This window comes from Aotus nancymaae, unplaced genomic scaffold (assembly GCF_030222135.1).
Source record: "Aotus nancymaae isolate 86718 unplaced genomic scaffold, 86718_ANA_hifiasm-v0.15.2.pri h1tg000036l, whole genome shotgun sequence".
Lineage (NCBI taxonomy): Eukaryota > Metazoa > Chordata > Mammalia > Primates > Aotidae > Aotus > Aotus nancymaae.
The window spans coordinates 52,811,423-52,829,986 of NW_026988450.1; the positions used below are offsets into that span (position 1 = coordinate 52,811,423).

General features: G+C 33.4%; 1 protein-coding gene across 50 annotated transcripts in view; it reads left to right on the forward strand.

Moving 5' to 3' along the window:
• Positions 1-18,564, forward strand: part of RIMS2 (regulating synaptic membrane exocytosis 2) — a 698,117-nt gene that overhangs the window by 372,430 nt on the left and 307,123 nt on the right. For 28 of the 50 annotated variants that reach the window (XM_064384488.1, XM_064384526.1, XM_064384505.1 and 25 more), the window contains 3 exons: positions 6,259-6,389; positions 11,536-11,707; positions 16,186-16,339. In XM_064384488.1, the coding sequence (XP_064240558.1) occupies positions 6,259-6,389; positions 11,536-11,707; positions 16,186-16,339 (457 nt within the window). Of the gene's footprint in view, positions 1-2,445; positions 2,494-6,258; positions 6,390-11,535; positions 11,708-16,185; positions 16,340-18,564 lie in introns of all 50 variants that reach the window. The other 22 variants (XM_064384477.1, XM_064384479.1, XM_064384480.1 and 19 more) reach the window with 1 other exon arrangement.

Below are 18,564 nucleotides of genomic sequence, written 5' to 3' on the forward strand. Positions count from 1 at the left end.
TACAAATTACAGTGAGGCACATAGTAGTTTGCCATCCCTATCTGAAATATCCATAGAGACAGAAAGCAGTGGTTACCAGTGGACAGTGAGATGGAAAAATAGGGAGTGATTACGTAAAGTAAAGTATAGAGTGTTCTGGGGTGATGAAAATGTTTTGAAAGTAGAAGGAGGTGGTAAATCCACAGAATTCTAAACACAGTAATTGTCACTGAATTGTACACTTTAAAATAGTCAGTTGTGGCTGGGCATGGTGGCTCGTGCCTGTAATTCCAGCACTTTGGGAGGCTGAGGCAGGCAGATCACCTGAGGTCGGGAGTTCAAGACCAGCCTGACCAACTTGGAAAAACCCCATCTCTACTAAAAATACAAAATTAGCCAGGCGTGGTGGCACATGCCTGTAATCCCAGCTACTCAGGAGGCTGAGGCAGGAGAATCACTTGAACACGAAAGGTGGAGGTTGCAGTGAGCAGAGATTGCGCCATTGCTCTCCAGCCTGGGCAACAAGAGTGAGACTCCGTCTCAAAAAAAAAAAAGGAAAAGTCAGTTGCATGTTTTGTGAATTTTACCTTAATTTTAAAAATATCAACACAAAAATATATTTTTAGAATCATATTTAAAATATAAACTCATGGGTGAAGATTAGGTGTAAATTGCCATAGGTTTCAGAAGGTTGATTTCAGAAGTCTATGAGATGTATGTATGAGTTCATTTTAGAACATAGAAAAATGTTTTAAAGGATTAATTTAATTGAAAGTATTATTTCTTTTTATGTGACTCTTTTCTTTTATGACATAATATTTACTTGTAAAAGTATTCTGTAATGTTAATATTTTTGGTCTAAAACAAAACAGGTAGGAGGACAGGGGACATAAAATGTATTTCTAAAGTACCTTGTTTAGTCCCCTTCTTCAGCATGCTGAGTTTTTCTATGAATTAAATGTATCCCCTCTGTCATTTGCTAAAGTATTATAACAGCCTGTGGTAATGCAGATAGACATCAGTAACATACTCCATATCTGAATATTTCTTCCTTTGGGAATATATGCACACAAAAAGGAAGACAGCTTAGATTTGAAACTGCCTTGGTTTAGAAAGAGAGAGAGAGAGAGATTGAGAGAGAAGGATGACTTATGATTGAATGACAGCCTGCTTTTAAGTCTGCTTTCCTCTGGGTTTTAGATTTATGTCTTAAATAAACCATGTCTGTTCAATGCCAACTGAATTGGCCAAAAGTCCTCAGTACACATTATCTGTTTCCAGTTAGCAGGGGAAAGAGAGAAGCCTTTAACTGTTTATGATTTTGAAGTAGACAAGAGAGACATCCATTAGAAATCTGAGGAATGGGATGGAATCTTGGTGATAGAAGCAGAATTAAATGCCTTGAAATCCATTCCCAAACCCGGATTATGTTCTGTTTTAACTGTTGGAATGTTGGAATGCCTAATAAAGGCAACATTCTGATTATTGTGGTGTCTTTTGGAAACTGTTTCAAAATGAAAACAAAAGTCACTAAGATAAAGGAAATTTGATTTGATTCTGAGAACCTGATTTAGAGATTTAATTAGAACTGGGCTCTATTTTCTGCCTTTACTCTATCTTACTTTTTGTTTGAATATGGGCAAGTGTTTTTAGCATTTTTCTGTGTTTCCTTATCTACAAATTGGGGGTAGAAGCCACTATCTCATAAAGTTATTGGAAATACCATGAGGCTGTCAATAAAGGCTAAGAAAAATATAACAAACTGTATAAGAAAGAAATAAGATATTGTCATTAATAGGTGTGATTAGCAATAAACATATTATATTGAGTGGTACATAATGAATGTCCAATGATGGTGTTTCAGTACTAGAATCTGATATGGATTCATCAAGTACGATCAACTAATTCAATACGTTTCCACACACTTTAATTTTAATGTGTTTATCCTTTTAAGAAATTCTAAAGCTAATTTGAGTAATAGTTTTTTGACTTTGGTTAGATATACTTTGGAGAAGTCACACAATTACTTTCACAGGTGGCTTTTCACTAATAACTCAGTAACACATTTTCAACTAATTTCTTTTTGCAGTATCCTATTTTGTATGTAATATGTTTAAGGATAAAATCTGAAATTTATTGATTCTTGGGTTATGCTTATAATCATTCTTAAAAATATATGAGCCCAAATAGGTTATTTTATATCTAGTCTTTATTCCTGTTATGTGAACTACATTTGAAAAATTGGATTATACAAATTCTAATATTTTGTATGCTTTGTAATGTATTTTGGCTTTGGACAAAATTTATTCATTACATGAAGTACTTAATTTTGATAAATATTGTCATGGAATAATTGTATTTAAGGGATAGTTGTATGTGTTTGTTTTTACTTTTGGTCTTTTAGTTCCAGCGTGTTGTCCTTTTTGGTTTTGTTTTATTGCTTTTTTCTTTAATTTTGCTTACCAGAGCCAAAGCCTTAGTAGAAGAACAACGCCTTTTGTTCCTAGGGTTCAGGTAAAGGCCTTGTCTGCCTGATAGAAACTAAAGTTGTGTTTTAACCCTTATTTGTATGTTTTTGGAAAATGCGTTAGTAGGAAAACTTTTTTTGGTATGTTGCTCCAAACCATATTATTGACTTTCAAATCATTTTATTAGCCAGCTTGTAAAATTCTGCATGGAGATTAGAATACTGAATAAAAATTTAAAGAGACAATCTTTGTTAGTGATTTTATATGAAAAACTAAATGCTAAACCTTATAGATGTCAAAATGGCATTTAAAGTAGATTTAATGTAGATTCTACTCATATATGTAACATTTACAGAAATAGCTAATTTTATATTATTGATATTTTCCTTTATTATACTAAGGTTACTGTCTCTTTAAATCACTCATTATGTCACTTAATATCTATACTCTCTTGCATTTTCCAAGTAATAAATCCTTGAGGAGACTGGCAAATAAATTTGTACCTTATTTAAAATATGAATTTTATGCATATTATATATAAGGTTCAGTTTTTGGAAAGTATTTTACTTTGAAAGAACAGAATTACAATCCAAATAAAATAAGTTGTGTTTGTTTTGTTAATATTTTGTCATTGCAATTTTATTAATGTTACTGTAATACTTGGGTACAAGTTGTTTGCCTCTTTTCATTAGGAAACCCTTATATGGTAAAGTAATGTCAATATAGCTTTTTTAAAGTAGTATTATGCTTTCCTTGCTTTGCTGCATGTTTTTTTTTTTTAATTTGTTGCTTCTGAGTAATACTTATTTTGTTTAAATTTTAAAAATTACTCTAGTTAATGTTATACAATAGAAAATATTTACCTATGCTGCTTAGGTCCTGCTTAGAAAAATTTAAAATGATTACATGCTAAAGCTGGAATGATAATTATATTAAAACAGTTTAAATTATACTAATATTTTTATTAATGAAATTGGGGTTAAACAGGGTCTATGTCAGGACCAGAACTGTGAAATATGTTTGTTATATTTTGGGGGATCAACAGCTATATTTTAACGTCTTATTTAAAAAGCACAGATAAGAAATTAAGAATGTTATAAAGTGATGTACCTAATAAAATCTGTTTTGATTATGTGAACTGGATATCTATTAAAAACTTCAATGCAAGTCCTATAATATAAATAAAAATTAGAGCTATTATCAAATACCCAGTTTAAGGCAGTCTATTAAAAGGTATAATTTTGATCAAGTAATGAGTAAAGTTAAAATGTGCCCATTTGCTATCCAAATTATTTTAGTATCTGTACATTTGTAATTTATAATTTAGTAAACTATAAAATATTATAGCAAAAATATGAAAGCCATATGTTTACTGTTTGTATGAGAAATGGTTAATATTAGTAAGTGATAATATTTTGATTTTCTATGGCATAAGGAAATCTGAAAAGAATACTCTCTGTCAGACTTTTGAAGTATATATCTCAAATGTTAGTTTTAATGATTTTAAAGGAGCAAAAATATTGCTGGTGGAGATGGCAACAAGTACTTAGTTTAATCCCTCAAAACATTCTCACAGAAATCAATAATTTGCCCTGATAATTTTTAGCTTAGTCTCATAATAATTATTATTTCTTGTTTCTTAAATGTAACATTTATTGCAAAGGAATTTTTTAAACTTGCAGAATCTTTTTTGTTCCTTTGAGGTGCTTAATATTCATATCATGATCCTCAGAGAAAGCTGTTTAATGTCTTAGAAAAAAATTAAGCCATAAACTCTTTATAACTGGTGAAAATAGAGAATACCATAGAAATCAATTGGGCTTTGGTCACACATTTAGAACCATGAAACTATCTATAACACCTCTTTCATCTCATATACAATTAAACATTCCTGCATTTCTTTCTTTCATTGTTTTCCCCTCATGTCTTTTGCCAGGAGAATAGTCTCTTTTATTCCCCCTTTTCTTATCTGTATCTATGTTCTAATATTATTAGACAAGCAAGTATTTGAACTGTTGTCTGTTCATATATTGGAGACTTTTTTTCTTCAAGTTGTTGTACTCTTAATCTAAGGCAGTGGTTCTCAAATTTTAATGCACTTGAGGATCACCTAAATGACTTGTTAAAATTCTGATTCAGTAGGTGAGAGGTAGGCCCTAGGAATTTGTAACTTTTTAATAAATAAGTGAGATAGTACTGACACAGGTTTATTAACCACAATTTGAGAAATATTTGTCTAAGGTCTGTTTTTGTACTTAGCAGCTCCGTTAGAAAAACTGGTTATACAATAGCAAGATAATACCTACATTAATTAAAAAGACTTAATATAAAAACTAATAACTATAATTAAAAAAATTTGGATATTTCTTACTCTTATTTCTATAAAAGGGTTGATTCCATTTGGCAAAGAAAAAATGATATAAATAATTTTGTATACTTTTTTGGGCTGTCAGTTTACCTTTTCTGACTCAAAAGTAACTCAGTGTCTCATTCCCTAGGATATGAAGTGAGGGACTCAACAAAGCCATGTTGGAATTGGAACTGAACTGCCAGTGTTTCATGTATAACCAGCACTGATTTTTACCTATTATTTTCAAGTTCCAAATTTCTGGTTCCATTTCAGTTTCAATACAGTGATTAGAGATGTGCTGAGTTCTGGGCCAAGATGTGGATCAGAACCATAGTTATCATAGATCTTGACGTAGTAGAATCAGCTAGCTAGGTGTGCAGGTGTGAGGTATGTGTGTGGGAGGTGATAACTGTTAAATCAAGTGAATTCAGCAGCTGGATGTGAAGTTCCCTTCCCTAATTATGGCACAGAGAAATTATTCTCATTTTCTTATCTCGAAAAATAAAATGTACTTTTATTACTCTAAGGATGTTATTCACCGGCTTCACAAAAGAATGAGACTTTCTGTCTGAATAAGGACAATTTTTAAAGATGAATTCATTATCGTTTCAAGTTCCAAATGAAAGAATCTATTGACTAAAGCTACTAGTAAATCCCTTTTGCTTATAATATTTTAAATGTTTTTAACTGTGAAATAACATAAAACATTTACTTGAAAATTCCCTATGGGCCGGGCGTGGTGGCTCACGCCTGTAATCCCAGCACTTTGGGAGGCCGAGGCGGGTGGATCACGAGGTCAACAGATCGAGACCATCCTGGTCAACATGGTGAAACCCCATCTCTACTAAAAATACAAAAAATTAGCTAGGCATGGTGGTGCGTGCCTGTAATCCCAGCTACTCAGGAGGCTGAGGCAGGAGAATTGCCTGAACCCAGGAGGCGGAAGTTGTGGTGAGTCAAGATCGCGCCATTGCACTCCAGCCTGGGTAACAAGAGCTAAACTCCGTCTCAAAAAAAAAGAAAAGAAAAGAAAAGAAAAGAAAAGAAAATTCCCTATGAATGTTATATAAACAGGATACTATCTGCTCAGTTCATTTTGAGCACTTATTCTGAATTCGGTATCATAGGGGAACCAAAATGAACTGATGATTCTTGCATAAGTAAAGATACAGAGTAGTCATTGTATATAAAGTCCTTAATTATGATAATGTAATTATGTGCAGATTAAGATAATAAAAAGTCCACATGCTTTATCAGTCAAACTGAAATATCTGAATCATTCTTTTATTCATTGAAGTTATTATAGTATATCCTTTTATTTTAACTAGCCACAATTTACTAAGTAAAATTTATATTCTGTGCTAATGTTGCTCTAAGAGAATGGGGTGAAGATTGGAAAAGTAAACATTGTGTTTGTGTAATAAATGTTTGAATTGATAAATGAATATATTTGGTTTTCAGATAAAACTATGGTTTGACAAGGTTGGTCACCAATTAATAGTTACAATTTTGGGAGCAAAGGATCTCCCTTCCAGGGAAGATGGGAGGCCTAGGAATCCTTATGTTAAAATCTACTTTCTTCCAGACAGAAGGTAAGGATATAAAACAAAAATAAATGTTCTGGAAAATAAATGAGAAAATGTTAATAGCAATGGGTATTTCAATTCTATATCATTTATTGGTATCATATGTGAAGTTTAACATAAATGTGGTGGTTCTTAGGAATCAAAATAGCGACAGTAAATATTTTGGATTTTAAAAACTTAAACATTGTATATGTGATTTTGAATATTAATTTTAGGCATGTGTGTATTATTTCTTGTATATGTGTTCATTTTTCAAAATCCTTAAAGATTATGCTTCCAAAAATCAAATTTTTAATACAAATTGTAGAGTCAAAAAGCTAAAATACTAAAATTTTTAGTCTAAAATACTAGCTTTATTAGTCAAAAAGCTATAAATACTACGAAATAGTATTCCTATTTCTCTACAATTTCTACCTCCCCTTAACATGGTATTATTTCTCTCTATTCTATAAATTTAACAAGTATGTTTTGTATTCGTCACCTCATATCGTCAAGAAAACTTAATTACTACGAGGCCTAGAATCACTTTCTTCAAGCATTATTTGTTTTGTATCTATTCTAGTCAATAAAAATGGTGTTGTTCTACCTTTAATTTTTTTTTTCCTTTTGTTCTACCCTGGTTTAAATGGAGAAATTAGGATTGGAGAAATATTTTATCCAAAAAAACAAAAAAGCAAACAAAAAAAAAACTAATCACTCTGAATTTCAGGCATATAAAAAATAAAAGAGACCATTCAATAGGCATAATGAAAAAAGAAATAAGGAATGATACCAATTACCTTTCCCCAACTATCTGTCTGCATCCCTGCCTCCCAAGGCAGAGTGCTCTCAAGATCTGGTTATTTTTTCTCAGGTTGGAAGTGGATTGGCACAGATGTGATCTTAAACATGTTTATACACTTTTGGATTCTGATTGATTTTGTTATTTAGTTCAAGTAGAAAGTGATCAAGGTTGAGTTGGGTGCCAGTGTCACCTGACAACAATATCAGCAAAGAAAAGGACAATAGAATAGACAATTAATAAAGGCTTTGCATTTTATTTGATACATATTTTGAAGTCAAAGTTGTATATCAGATTCCTCAGGATACATCAAGATGCCACAACATCTAAAGTTATGAGAAACTATTTGCTATATAATTTTATCTTATAAAGTTTGATTAAGATAGCTGTTTTTAACAATTTGGGTTGTCTTTGAGATACATGTGGAACTGTAAGGGAAGAGGACAGCCATAATCATCTGTACTTTTGTGCACATTATTTAAGTTTCTACTTACTCAAAACTTTGAAGGGAAACACATTTTTAAGGCAATTAAAGTTTTGCAAGTTACTCAATTTCTTTCGTGACTATTTTTGCTTAGTTTTATTTTTATGTAACCCCTCTTCCTGAGCAGATAGTGCTAAAAGGGAAGCTCTTCTAGGCTGGGTGCAGTGGCTCATACCTGTAATCACAAGATCACTTGAGGTGAGGAGTTCAAGACCAGCCTGACCACCATAACATGACCCTATCTCTGTGGCTGTCGCAGTGGCTTGTACCTGTAATCTCAGCACTCTGGGAGGCCGAGGTGGGTGGATCACCTGAGGTCAGGAGATTGAGACCAGCCTGACCAACATGGTGAAACACCATCTCTGCTAAAAACATAAAAAATTAGCTAGGTGTGGTAGCAGGTGCCTGTAATCCCAGCTAACTCGGGAGGCTGAGATAGGAGAATTGCTTTAACCAGGAAGGCAGAGGTTGCAGTGAGCTGAGATCGCACACGCCATTGCAGTCCAGCCTGCGTGACAGAGCAAGACTCTGTCTCAAAAAGAAAAAACAAAAAGTGAAAGATAAAAAGGAAGCTCATCTTAACCAGACCTTTATATTCCAGATGTAGTGTTTTTTCTCTTTTCTCAACACCAAGGAATGTGAGAGGCATTTGAATGTTTCCTTCTCTGATTATTTCTCAGCCGAGCTCCTTGTTAATTATCAGGACTTTGAAGATTCTTTACATAAATTTTATAGCTTACTTTATTGATTAGGTTGTGTCAAGCTTTCATCTGTAATAGTGAAAAAAATTATCTGCCTAACTCAGAAAGTAACATTGTCATCTCAACAATATTTTATTTGTGGTTGACACAAGTTTTTACTCATTAATAAAGGATTATTCGTGCTTTTGTTATAAATTATTTAATTTTTCTTGACAATTTTTCTGAAGGAAAAACTTGAACAAGTAAACAGAAAACAACTGATGTGTTTTTATTGATGAGACTTTTTAGAGGGGCAAGGGAGACTGCATAGTAGAAATCTAGTCTAGAATGTCAGTTAAGCCATTTGAAAATTATTCTCTAGATAATGTACTGTGTACTCTAAAAAATAACTAGGCTTATTTTATATTCTTTTTTTTTTTTTTTTTTTGGAGACAGAGTCTTGCTGTGTCGCCCAGCTGAAGTGCAGTGGCACGATCTTGGCTCACTGCAACCTCTGCTGCCTGGGTTCCAGTGATTCTCCTACCTCAGCCTCCTGAGTAGCTGGGACTGCAGGTGCATGCCACCACACCTGGCTATTTTTTTGTATTTTAGTAGAGATGGGGTTTCACCATGTTGGCCAGGATGGTCTCAATCTCCTGACCTCATGATCCACCTGTCTTGGCCTCCCAAAGTGCTGGGATTACAGGCATGAGCCACTGCGCCTGGCCTATACTCTTTTTTATATCTTGAAGCAAAGTTGGTTACCAGTTAAAATATATTTCTTCTTCTAATTTTAAGTAAAAACATCAAGTGTTTTCATGCTGTTACTAAATTAAATGGAAATCAAAGTCCTAGTAACATGAAAATAAATTTTTAAAAAAGAATTAGGTTGGATTTTATTTTTTATAAAAAGTTAACTACCTTTTCAGCAATTTGATGATTCATTTAAAGATCAATTATTTATTTTATTATAATTAGGCTTTTATTTTAAAATAATCTGTATAACATGCTTATTGATCTTAGTTTTTAAATATTTTAGCACCTTTTCAGTGTTTGACTTATGCAGCATGCTTTGATTCTGAGGGCTTTATTTATACTTATAGAGAAAGTAAAACATTTTTTTTAACTTGATGAAGATAAGGTTATTTTTCATGGTTCTTTTTATGAATTGGTGCTTGGGTACATACTACATTGCCTTATTAAATTGCAATCATATATGTTAGGTTTATAAGGAACTTCAGAGATTGTCTAGTCCTCTTCCGATTCAATATAGAAATCTTGTCTAAAATTGTCATTCTGTTTTTGTTTTGTTTTGTTTTTGAGATGGAGTCTCATTGTGTCACCTAGGCTGGAGTGCAATGGCATGATCTGGGCTCACTGCAACCTCCGCCTCCTGGGTTCAAGCAATTCTCCTGCCTCAGCCTCTCGGGTAGCTGGGATTGCAGGTGTGTGCCACCACACCCGGCTAATTTTTGTATTTTTAGTAGAAACGGGGTTTCACCATGTTGGTCAGGCTGGTCTCATACTCCTGACCTCGTGATCCACCCGCCTTGGCCTCCCAAGGTGCTATGATTACAAGCATGAGCCAAGGCGCCCAGCCAAATTGTCATTCTTTATCTGAGAGCTTTTTTCTGTTCTTAAGAGGTAGTTCATGACTTACTCCTTTTCTTTTTCCTTTCAGATTTTGATATAAACTATTCTTGAATTAGATAGTAAAGCTTCTGTTAAATACTTTCATCCTGGCCTTTGTGGAAGGAACTTTATCTCTTGACAGGGTCTCAATATTCATTATTCATCAATGAAATATGAGTAGATGTTGAATAAATATTTGTTAAAGCTTTAAAAGAAGGGAGGGAGAAAAAGATCATACATCACAATCCTTGTTTCAGATAATTTATTCCCATACACATTATTACTTCTTTCCATGTATGGTGATAAAATCTCCTACATGGGTTTGCAATGTCGTTTTTCTGCCAATGCCTTCATGGTTAATAAAGCTACATTACATGTTATCTTTTCCATGTGTATTAACAAAATTCATTATCAATTAATGTATTTAAAGGCAGCTTTCTGCCACATTATATATGTGTGCTCTGGAAACATACAATACCTCTTCATTATTCAAGTAAAATCTATATTAAACATTGAAATTCCAATGAGAAGAAGTTGCGTAACTTTCCAATTTCAGAGACAGTCATACACCTTCTTTGTTCTCTCTCCTCCCTATTTCTCAAAACTCTTAGAACTGTGTTGTGCTAAGATAATTTGTGTAGCCGTTGATACTATTCTAATTGGAGCTTGTCTGTCATTTTAAATAGATTCCTTAGGTAGCTTAAATTGTATTTTCCAGGAAATTTTATTCCTATCCAGCCAGTGATCCTAATAAGCAAGAGTAGTGATCTTCACATAGGTTGGATGTACCCTAGGCGATGTATAGGATAATCCTTCATGTTCAGAAAGAAATATTTGAATGTTTAAAAATTTTTATTTTATTATTTTAAATTTCTGTTTTAGTATATTTCCCAACACAACCGTATGGTAATACACGTACAGAGATATACAACCACAAAGAACATGGAAACCTCTCAGCTAGCAATCCCATTTATTGGGATGGCTATCTTGCATTTTCATCCCACGTTATGGTGACTACCTCACATAGAAATAAATTTACAATGTTTTAAAGCACCAAATATATGTCAAATAAACAAATCTGAATTTCTTGTATTTAAAAAAATACCTTTATAAATACAGATTATAATTGGTCATTAGCTAGAACTTTATAGATAAGAAATTGTGAATATCACAATTACTCAACTTTTTTGTACAGTGAAACTTCTATAATTTAAGTGAGTAGTATATATAATGTTACTGGTTAATTATCATTAGAAAGTTTTCCATAGGGCAATATGTTAAAAAATTATAGAGTCAAGATTCTCAAGTCTGGTTTTATTTAGATTTTGAGAAAGATTAAGTTTTCAATAATCTGTTATTGAAAAAATTTAAGATTTATTGAAACATTGCTATTATTGTCATACCTGTAAAATGTGATATAGTATGTAGCTTAAATTTTTCATAATTTTAAAGATTATAACATTTGTAATGTATGATAAATTCATGGTCTTGTCTGCAGAGAAATTTTACATCAATAAATTTTAGGACAAAACTTATAATTCTATGTAAGTTTATAATTTGTTGTTTTTTCCATAGTGATAAAAACAAGAGAAGAACTAAAACAGTAAAGAAAACATTGGAACCCAAATGGAACCAAACATTTATTTATTCTCCAGTCCACCGAAGAGAATTTCGGGAACGGATGCTAGAGATTACCCTTTGGGATCAAGCTCGAGTTCGAGAGGAAGAAAGTGAATTCTTAGGCGAGGTATCTGGAGTTGTTTTAAAGTTTACACTATTCATGTTATCCTGATTACTTCAGTACAATTATATATATAGAATATCCAAAAGTAGGCACAGTTTCTTTAATGGAATAAATTTCAGCTGCTGCTTTGGGACAAAACTTGATACTATAGAAAACAGTGGTTCTACATATTCTGACAATTTTTACATGTTTGTTCTTATTTTAGAACTCTGTGTTGAATGATAAAAGGTTGGTATTTCACAAATATATTCCTTGTTTTATAGTGATGTGTATATCTTGGTAGTTTACTGAACAGACTATACCACTAATAAGAGGTTAAACCATTTGTTTATGGATTATTTTCAAGCCCTACAATGTAACAGATCCTTCAAAGGTAAACAAGGAATGTTACCTACTTCAAGGAATTTACAATTCACTGGTGATACAGACACATGAATAGCAATTAGACTATAGCATCCCAATTGCTATGAAGGGGAAAATGCAATAGGAATACATAATTGCTGTACACATTAGGGCAGGTGGTCAAAGGAAGTCTTCACCGAGAGAGGAATTTTGCAAATTCAAGGGGAGTGAAATTCCTGCAGAGGGAATAAGAAGACATGAGGTATGAGAAGATCTTGGTCAACTGCATTGAAATTGGAAGGGAATGTGGTAAGAAATGAAGTTTGAGGCTTAAACTGAGACCAGAGCATGTCTCTTAATATATAAACAAATTTGGAGTTATCTGGTGGATAATGGGAACCAATGACCAATCACCAATTCTCTGTTTCCCAACTCTGTGGAGTCTCGCTTTGTCACAGTGGCATAGTTATAGCTCACTGCTGCCTCAACTCCTGGGCTCAAGTAATTCTTCTGCCTCAGCTTCCCAAGTAGCTGGGACTATAGGCACCTACCACCACGCCTAGCTAATTTTTTTTTTTTTTTGTAGGGATGGGGTCTCATCATTTTGCATAGTCTCATATTCTCTTTAAAAAGAAAATGGTTGGATTATACTTGAGAAAAATATTTCCAGCTGTAATGTAGAGAATTATTAGAGAGGAGAAAGATGGGAAGAAATTATCCAGCTATTAGCATGCAATTCACTTTCAGTCTTTTTCAGTGTGGTTGGTATATTAGTTCATTTTTACACTGCAGATAAAGATATATCAAAGGCTGGGAAGAAAAAGAGGTTTAACGTACTTAGAGTTTCACATGGTTAGGGAGGCCTTACAATCATGGAGGAAGGCAAGGAGGAGCAAGCCACTTATGCAAATTTCTGCAGCTGACTTGAATTTCTCCTCAGAAAATGGGATTTTTTTTCTTTCACATTGTCAGGCTGCAAGTTTTCCAAACTTTTATGCTCTGCTTCCCTTATAAAACTGAATGCTGGCTCAGTGCGGTAGCTAATGCCTATAATCCCAACACTTCAGGAGGCCAAGGTGGGTGGATCACAAGGTCAAGAGATCAAGACCATCCTGGCCAACATGGTGAAACCCTGTCTCTACTAAAAATAGAAAAATTAACTGGGCATGGTGGAGCACACCTGTAGTCCCAGCTACTCAGGAAGCTGAGGCAGGAGAATCACTTGAACCCAGGAGGCAGAGGTTGCAGTGAACCAAGATCGTGCCTCTGTGCTCCAGCCTGGTGACAGAGTGAGACTTCATCTCTAAATAAATAAATAGATAGATAAATAAATAAATAAATAAATAAATAAAACAAATGCCTTTAACAGAACCCAAGTCACCTCTTGGCTGCTTTGCTGCTTCAACATTTGTTTTACGAGATATCCTAAATCCTCTCCCTCAAGTTTAAATTGAGACAAATTGAGATTTGTCTCCCTCCGCAAATCTCTAGGGCAGGGGCAAGATGCCACCGGTCTCTTTGCCATAGCATAACAAGAATCACTGTTGCTCCAGTTCCCAAAAAACTCCTCCTTTCCATATGAGACCACCTCAGCCTGGACTTTATTGTCCATATAGCTATCAGCATTTTGGGCAAAGCCATTCAACAAGTTTTTAGGAAGTTCCAAACTTTCCCTTATTTTCCTGTCTTCTTTTGAGCCCTCCAGAGTGTTCCAACCCCTGCCTGTTACCCAGTTCCAAAGTTGCTTACACATTTTCAGATATCTTTTCAGCAGTATCCCACTCTACTAGTACCAATTTACTGTATTAGTTCGTTTTCATGCTGCTGGTAAAGACATACTCGAGACTGGGAAGAAAAAGAGTTACAGTTCCACATGGCTGGAGAGACCTCACAATCGTGGTAGAAGGCAAGGAGAAGCAAGTTATGTCTTACATGGATGGCAGCAGACAAAGAGAGAGAGCTCTTTTATAAAGAGGAGAACTCCTCTTTATAAAATCATCGGATCTCATGAGACTTACTCATATGAGGAGAACAGCATGAGAAAGACCCACCCTCATTCTTCAATTACTTCCCACTGGGTCTCTCCCATAACACAAAGATATTATGGAAGTTAAAATTCAAGATGAGATTTGGATGGGAACACAGCCAAAATTGGTTTTTCTGAGTAAATTAAGTGGTAATCTCATCGGAAAAACAACAATCTATAGAAATATTGAAGTGAGTGTTGTCAGCTAAGGAACCAAAGAACGATAAAACTAAAAACCCTTCTATGGCCCTTGGGAAGAAGGGTCACACAGTTGTTAGGAGCAGATACTCTGGAGCTCGCTGCCTGGGTTTATATTCCTGGCACTACCACTTCTTAGCCTTGTGTCTTTGAACAAGTTATTTAACCCATCCTTGCATCAGATTTTTCTTCAGCCAAGTGGGAATAATACTAGTATGCAACTCAGGGTTAATATGAAGATTAAATAAGTGTGTTGTATTGTGTGTTTGTAATTCTTTGGAACATAGTACCTATAATTTTGAAAATGGCTAGGGAAAATTTAGGAAGAGTGAAATAAGTCTAGGCATGGTGGCTTACACTTGTAATACCAAGTCTTTGGGAAGCTGAGACAGGAGGATAGCTTAAGACCAGGAGTTCAAGACCAGCCTGGTAACACAGCAAGACCCCCATGTATAAAAAAACCAAAAAAGTTATTAGCCAGGCATCATGGTATATACAGTAGTCCTAGCTACTCAGGAGGCTGAGATGGGAGAATTGCCTTACCCCAGGTGTTTGAGGCTGCAGTTAACTATGATTGCACCCCTGCACTCCGGGCTGGGTGACAGAGCAAAACCCTGTCTCAAAAATAAAAAAGAAAAAATGGAATATTAACTTGGCTGTGTTGCTTCTTTACCTCCCTTAGGTAAATAGTAATTTATCTTTATGTGGCAGTTCTTGTAAACACAACCACAAACACTGTCATACTTGCACAACATCCAAAAGAAAAAAGATGTTAATTTCTACAGACTGATATTTTGGGTAAATTTTAAAAATATTCCTGTAATAAAATTTATAATATGGTTCATGTTTAAAATCCATTCTTGTTTTTTTCTTTTCTTGTTTTAAATCTTTAACAGGTGGTGTGGTAAATATAGAATTTTAAATAAGACATGCTGATTCAGATTACACCTCTTTCATTTACAAGCTGGTGTTCCCTTAGATAAGTTCTTTTAACCTTTGTTAGCCTTGGTATTTTTGTTTATGAAAATTAAACAATAAGACAAAGCTAGTAGTTTTTTAATAATTATGACAAATAATAGGCACATCCTTATAACACAATAAGGACTTCAAATTTGTTTTTCTCTTCCCATTTAAGAGTTCTTGTAAAAGTTAATTTTTTTTAACTTTCATTTTAAGTTCAGGGATACATGTGCATTTCTGCACATGTCATGTTTATTGTGCAGTTGTTAGTTGTGCAGATTATTTCATTACCCAGGTATTACGCCTAGTACCAATTAGTATTTTTCCTGATCCACTTCCTCCTCCCACCCTCTACTCTCCAATAGGCCCCAGTATGTGTTATTTGCCACTGTGGGTCCGTGTGTTCTCATCTCACTTAAAAGTGAGAATGTGCAGTATTTGGTTTTCTGTTCCTGCATTAGTTTGTTAAGGATAATGGCCTCCAGCTCCATCCATATCCCTGTGAAGGGCATGATCTTGTTCTTTTTTATGGCTGCATAGTATTCCATGGTGTATATGTACCATAATTTTCTCCAGTCTATCACTGATGGGCATTTAGGTTGATGCTAAATAAAAATGCTTTTTAACTTCTAAAATGATATACAAATATTAGTTATTATTATTCATTTATAATGAAAAGTGTTATTTTTGTAATGGTAAATTTAATAGCCTCTAGTAGTGGGTAGTCAAGGGTCAAGAAAATAAATGTCTTAGATATTTAAAACTATTAAGTCACTAAGAATTTACAAAATGTATTGTCAAAAACATATTGACAATTTTGCAACATCTAAATGACCTTGCTTTTTATATAGCAGCATTACTATTATAATTATTAGTATAAAAGTTATAGGACCATTTAACATAATTTCTTTATTATTGGTATATTATAACCATCCTTTGTCTCTTGGGTTTGTAGATTTTAATTGAACTAGAAACAGCATTATTAGATGATGAGCCACATTGGTACAAACTTCAGACGCATGATATCTCTTCATTGCCACTTCCCCACCCTTCTCCATATATGCCACGAAGACAGCTCCATGGAGAGAGCCCAACAAGGAGGTTACAAAGTAAGTTTTAGTAAAATTTTTCATATTTTTATTGAATTTTCCTAATCTTGAGTAATATATATGATACAGAACTGGAAGATATCATTGTGGGTATTAATAGGAGTTTGTTCATGTTTCCATAGCTATTACTACTAAAATAAGGTTGTACCCATAATATTCACCTATCACAATGTTAAAAACCTTTATATTTGTATTTTGGATGATATGACACTGAATAAGCACATTTGCATTTAAATCTTAGTGCTTAGAATCCTAAATATAAGAATAAAATAGCTAATATGAGTTTAGTCACAGAGCTATATACACAAAATTATTATTTCCTCCTTTATTATTCTAGATATTTTATGAATATGAAGTATACCAAGTATAGCATAGTGGATGAAAGTGTGAACTTTAACTTCAGACTACTCTGAGTTTAAATATTAATTCTTACACTTCAGAACTGTATGTCTTGTGGCAGATCATCTCTCTATTCCTCAGTTTCTTCTTTAATAAAACGGAAATAGTAATACCTGCATTACAGGGTAGTTAAAAGAATTAATTAGTCTTAAGAATATAAACTGATGTTATTATTATTGTTATCATTGTCATCATGTACATTTTTCCCTGGATTATACAGCCTGAAATATGAAATAGAATTACATTGTTACAGAAATGCTTAGAATAAACTCAGAAATATTTTTCAGATTGAAAGATGACATTTTAGGCTCTTTGCCCCTAAATCTCAGATCATTATTTTTCTAATGAATCTATTATTGGATACTAAGGTGTATGCATACTGTTTTGCATAGTATTCATGGGGTAGTTATATTTTTATGGAGGCAGCATACTCCAGTTTTAGTAAAATTTTTGTCAAGTTCTGCAGGATTGATTAAATTAACCAAATTTTAGAAGTATCAATTTATAAGCACAAATGCCATGGCATTTATTAATCATGGGAAGTATAGCTGGCAATTTAACAAATGAGTTTCATCTATATAGATCATACCCTTCTGCTGAATTGAAGAATATGTTATATATATTAGAAGGCTGCTTGATTATTAGAGAATTAGAGCTAAGGATTGATCTTGTGGTATACTTAGGAGTCATAGGAAAGCCTAGAGACCTCTCTTCACTCCTTTTTAAAATAACCTCTCTTTACTGGAATTTTATTTACACTTAATACTGTATTGTACCTTTGGATGGCATTAACTGAACACTAATTGTACAGCATTAACTTCTTTCAGCCTCCCCACACAGTAAATACTCACCCACTTCTATTTTCAAATGCCATTACAACATCCTTTGTTGTAATAATCATGTTACAATGAATTGTATGTGAACTAATTCTATTCTTTGTGACTATTGTATCTATTCAGTATATTCTCTCTAAATTACAGTGTAGGGTGATGGATTACCACATGATGATTATTAATATATGTAGTAACCTAATGTAATTTATTACATACTGATTCTTAAAGTTTATAGGTTGCTAACACTAGCCAGCATTTCATTTTCTTTTGGGGTTGGCCTTTTCTTCAGTTCTTATTGAAATAACTAGTAGATTTGAGGACTCTCAATACCTGAAATGCTTAAATCTACCAATGTTTTTCATTTTTTCCCCTGGCTAATTAGGAATAGTGGATGTGAGAAATAATAAGATCAGAGTACTGGTTAGCTGTATGTGACATGGATTTTCATGTAGTTATTAAAATTTATCTTGTAACTTTTAATATTTTTACGTCCCCAAATGATCTTTCTGGTACTTAGTAGTAGTATTAAATTTATCCATGGGCAATATAATGGTACCAAGTTTTACCATGCCTGTCTTGACACGTCAGCTAACCTCTAATAAATAATGTATTAATGATGTGTAAACCTGAAGATAAGTAAAAACATGTACATACACATAAAAAAAGGAACAAAAACTAGGAAATAATATTTAAGAATAGATAGAAAGCTAAAAACAACATTATGTTTGGCTAATTAGGCTAATAGGATATATTAATCATAATAGAAGGTACAAGTCAGGATATGAATAAATATACTAATATTTTATAAACTTCATTGATGACAAGAACCTCCTTAAGCCTTTTTCTTCATCTAGCAGATAAATAATTGTGTTTATTTTTAAGTATGTATCATATATAGATGAACAGTTGTCATTAAAAGTATGTGATTCCCATTTGGGGAATTACACTGGAATACAATGAACAACTCTGTGCCAAAATGGTAAACAACATGGA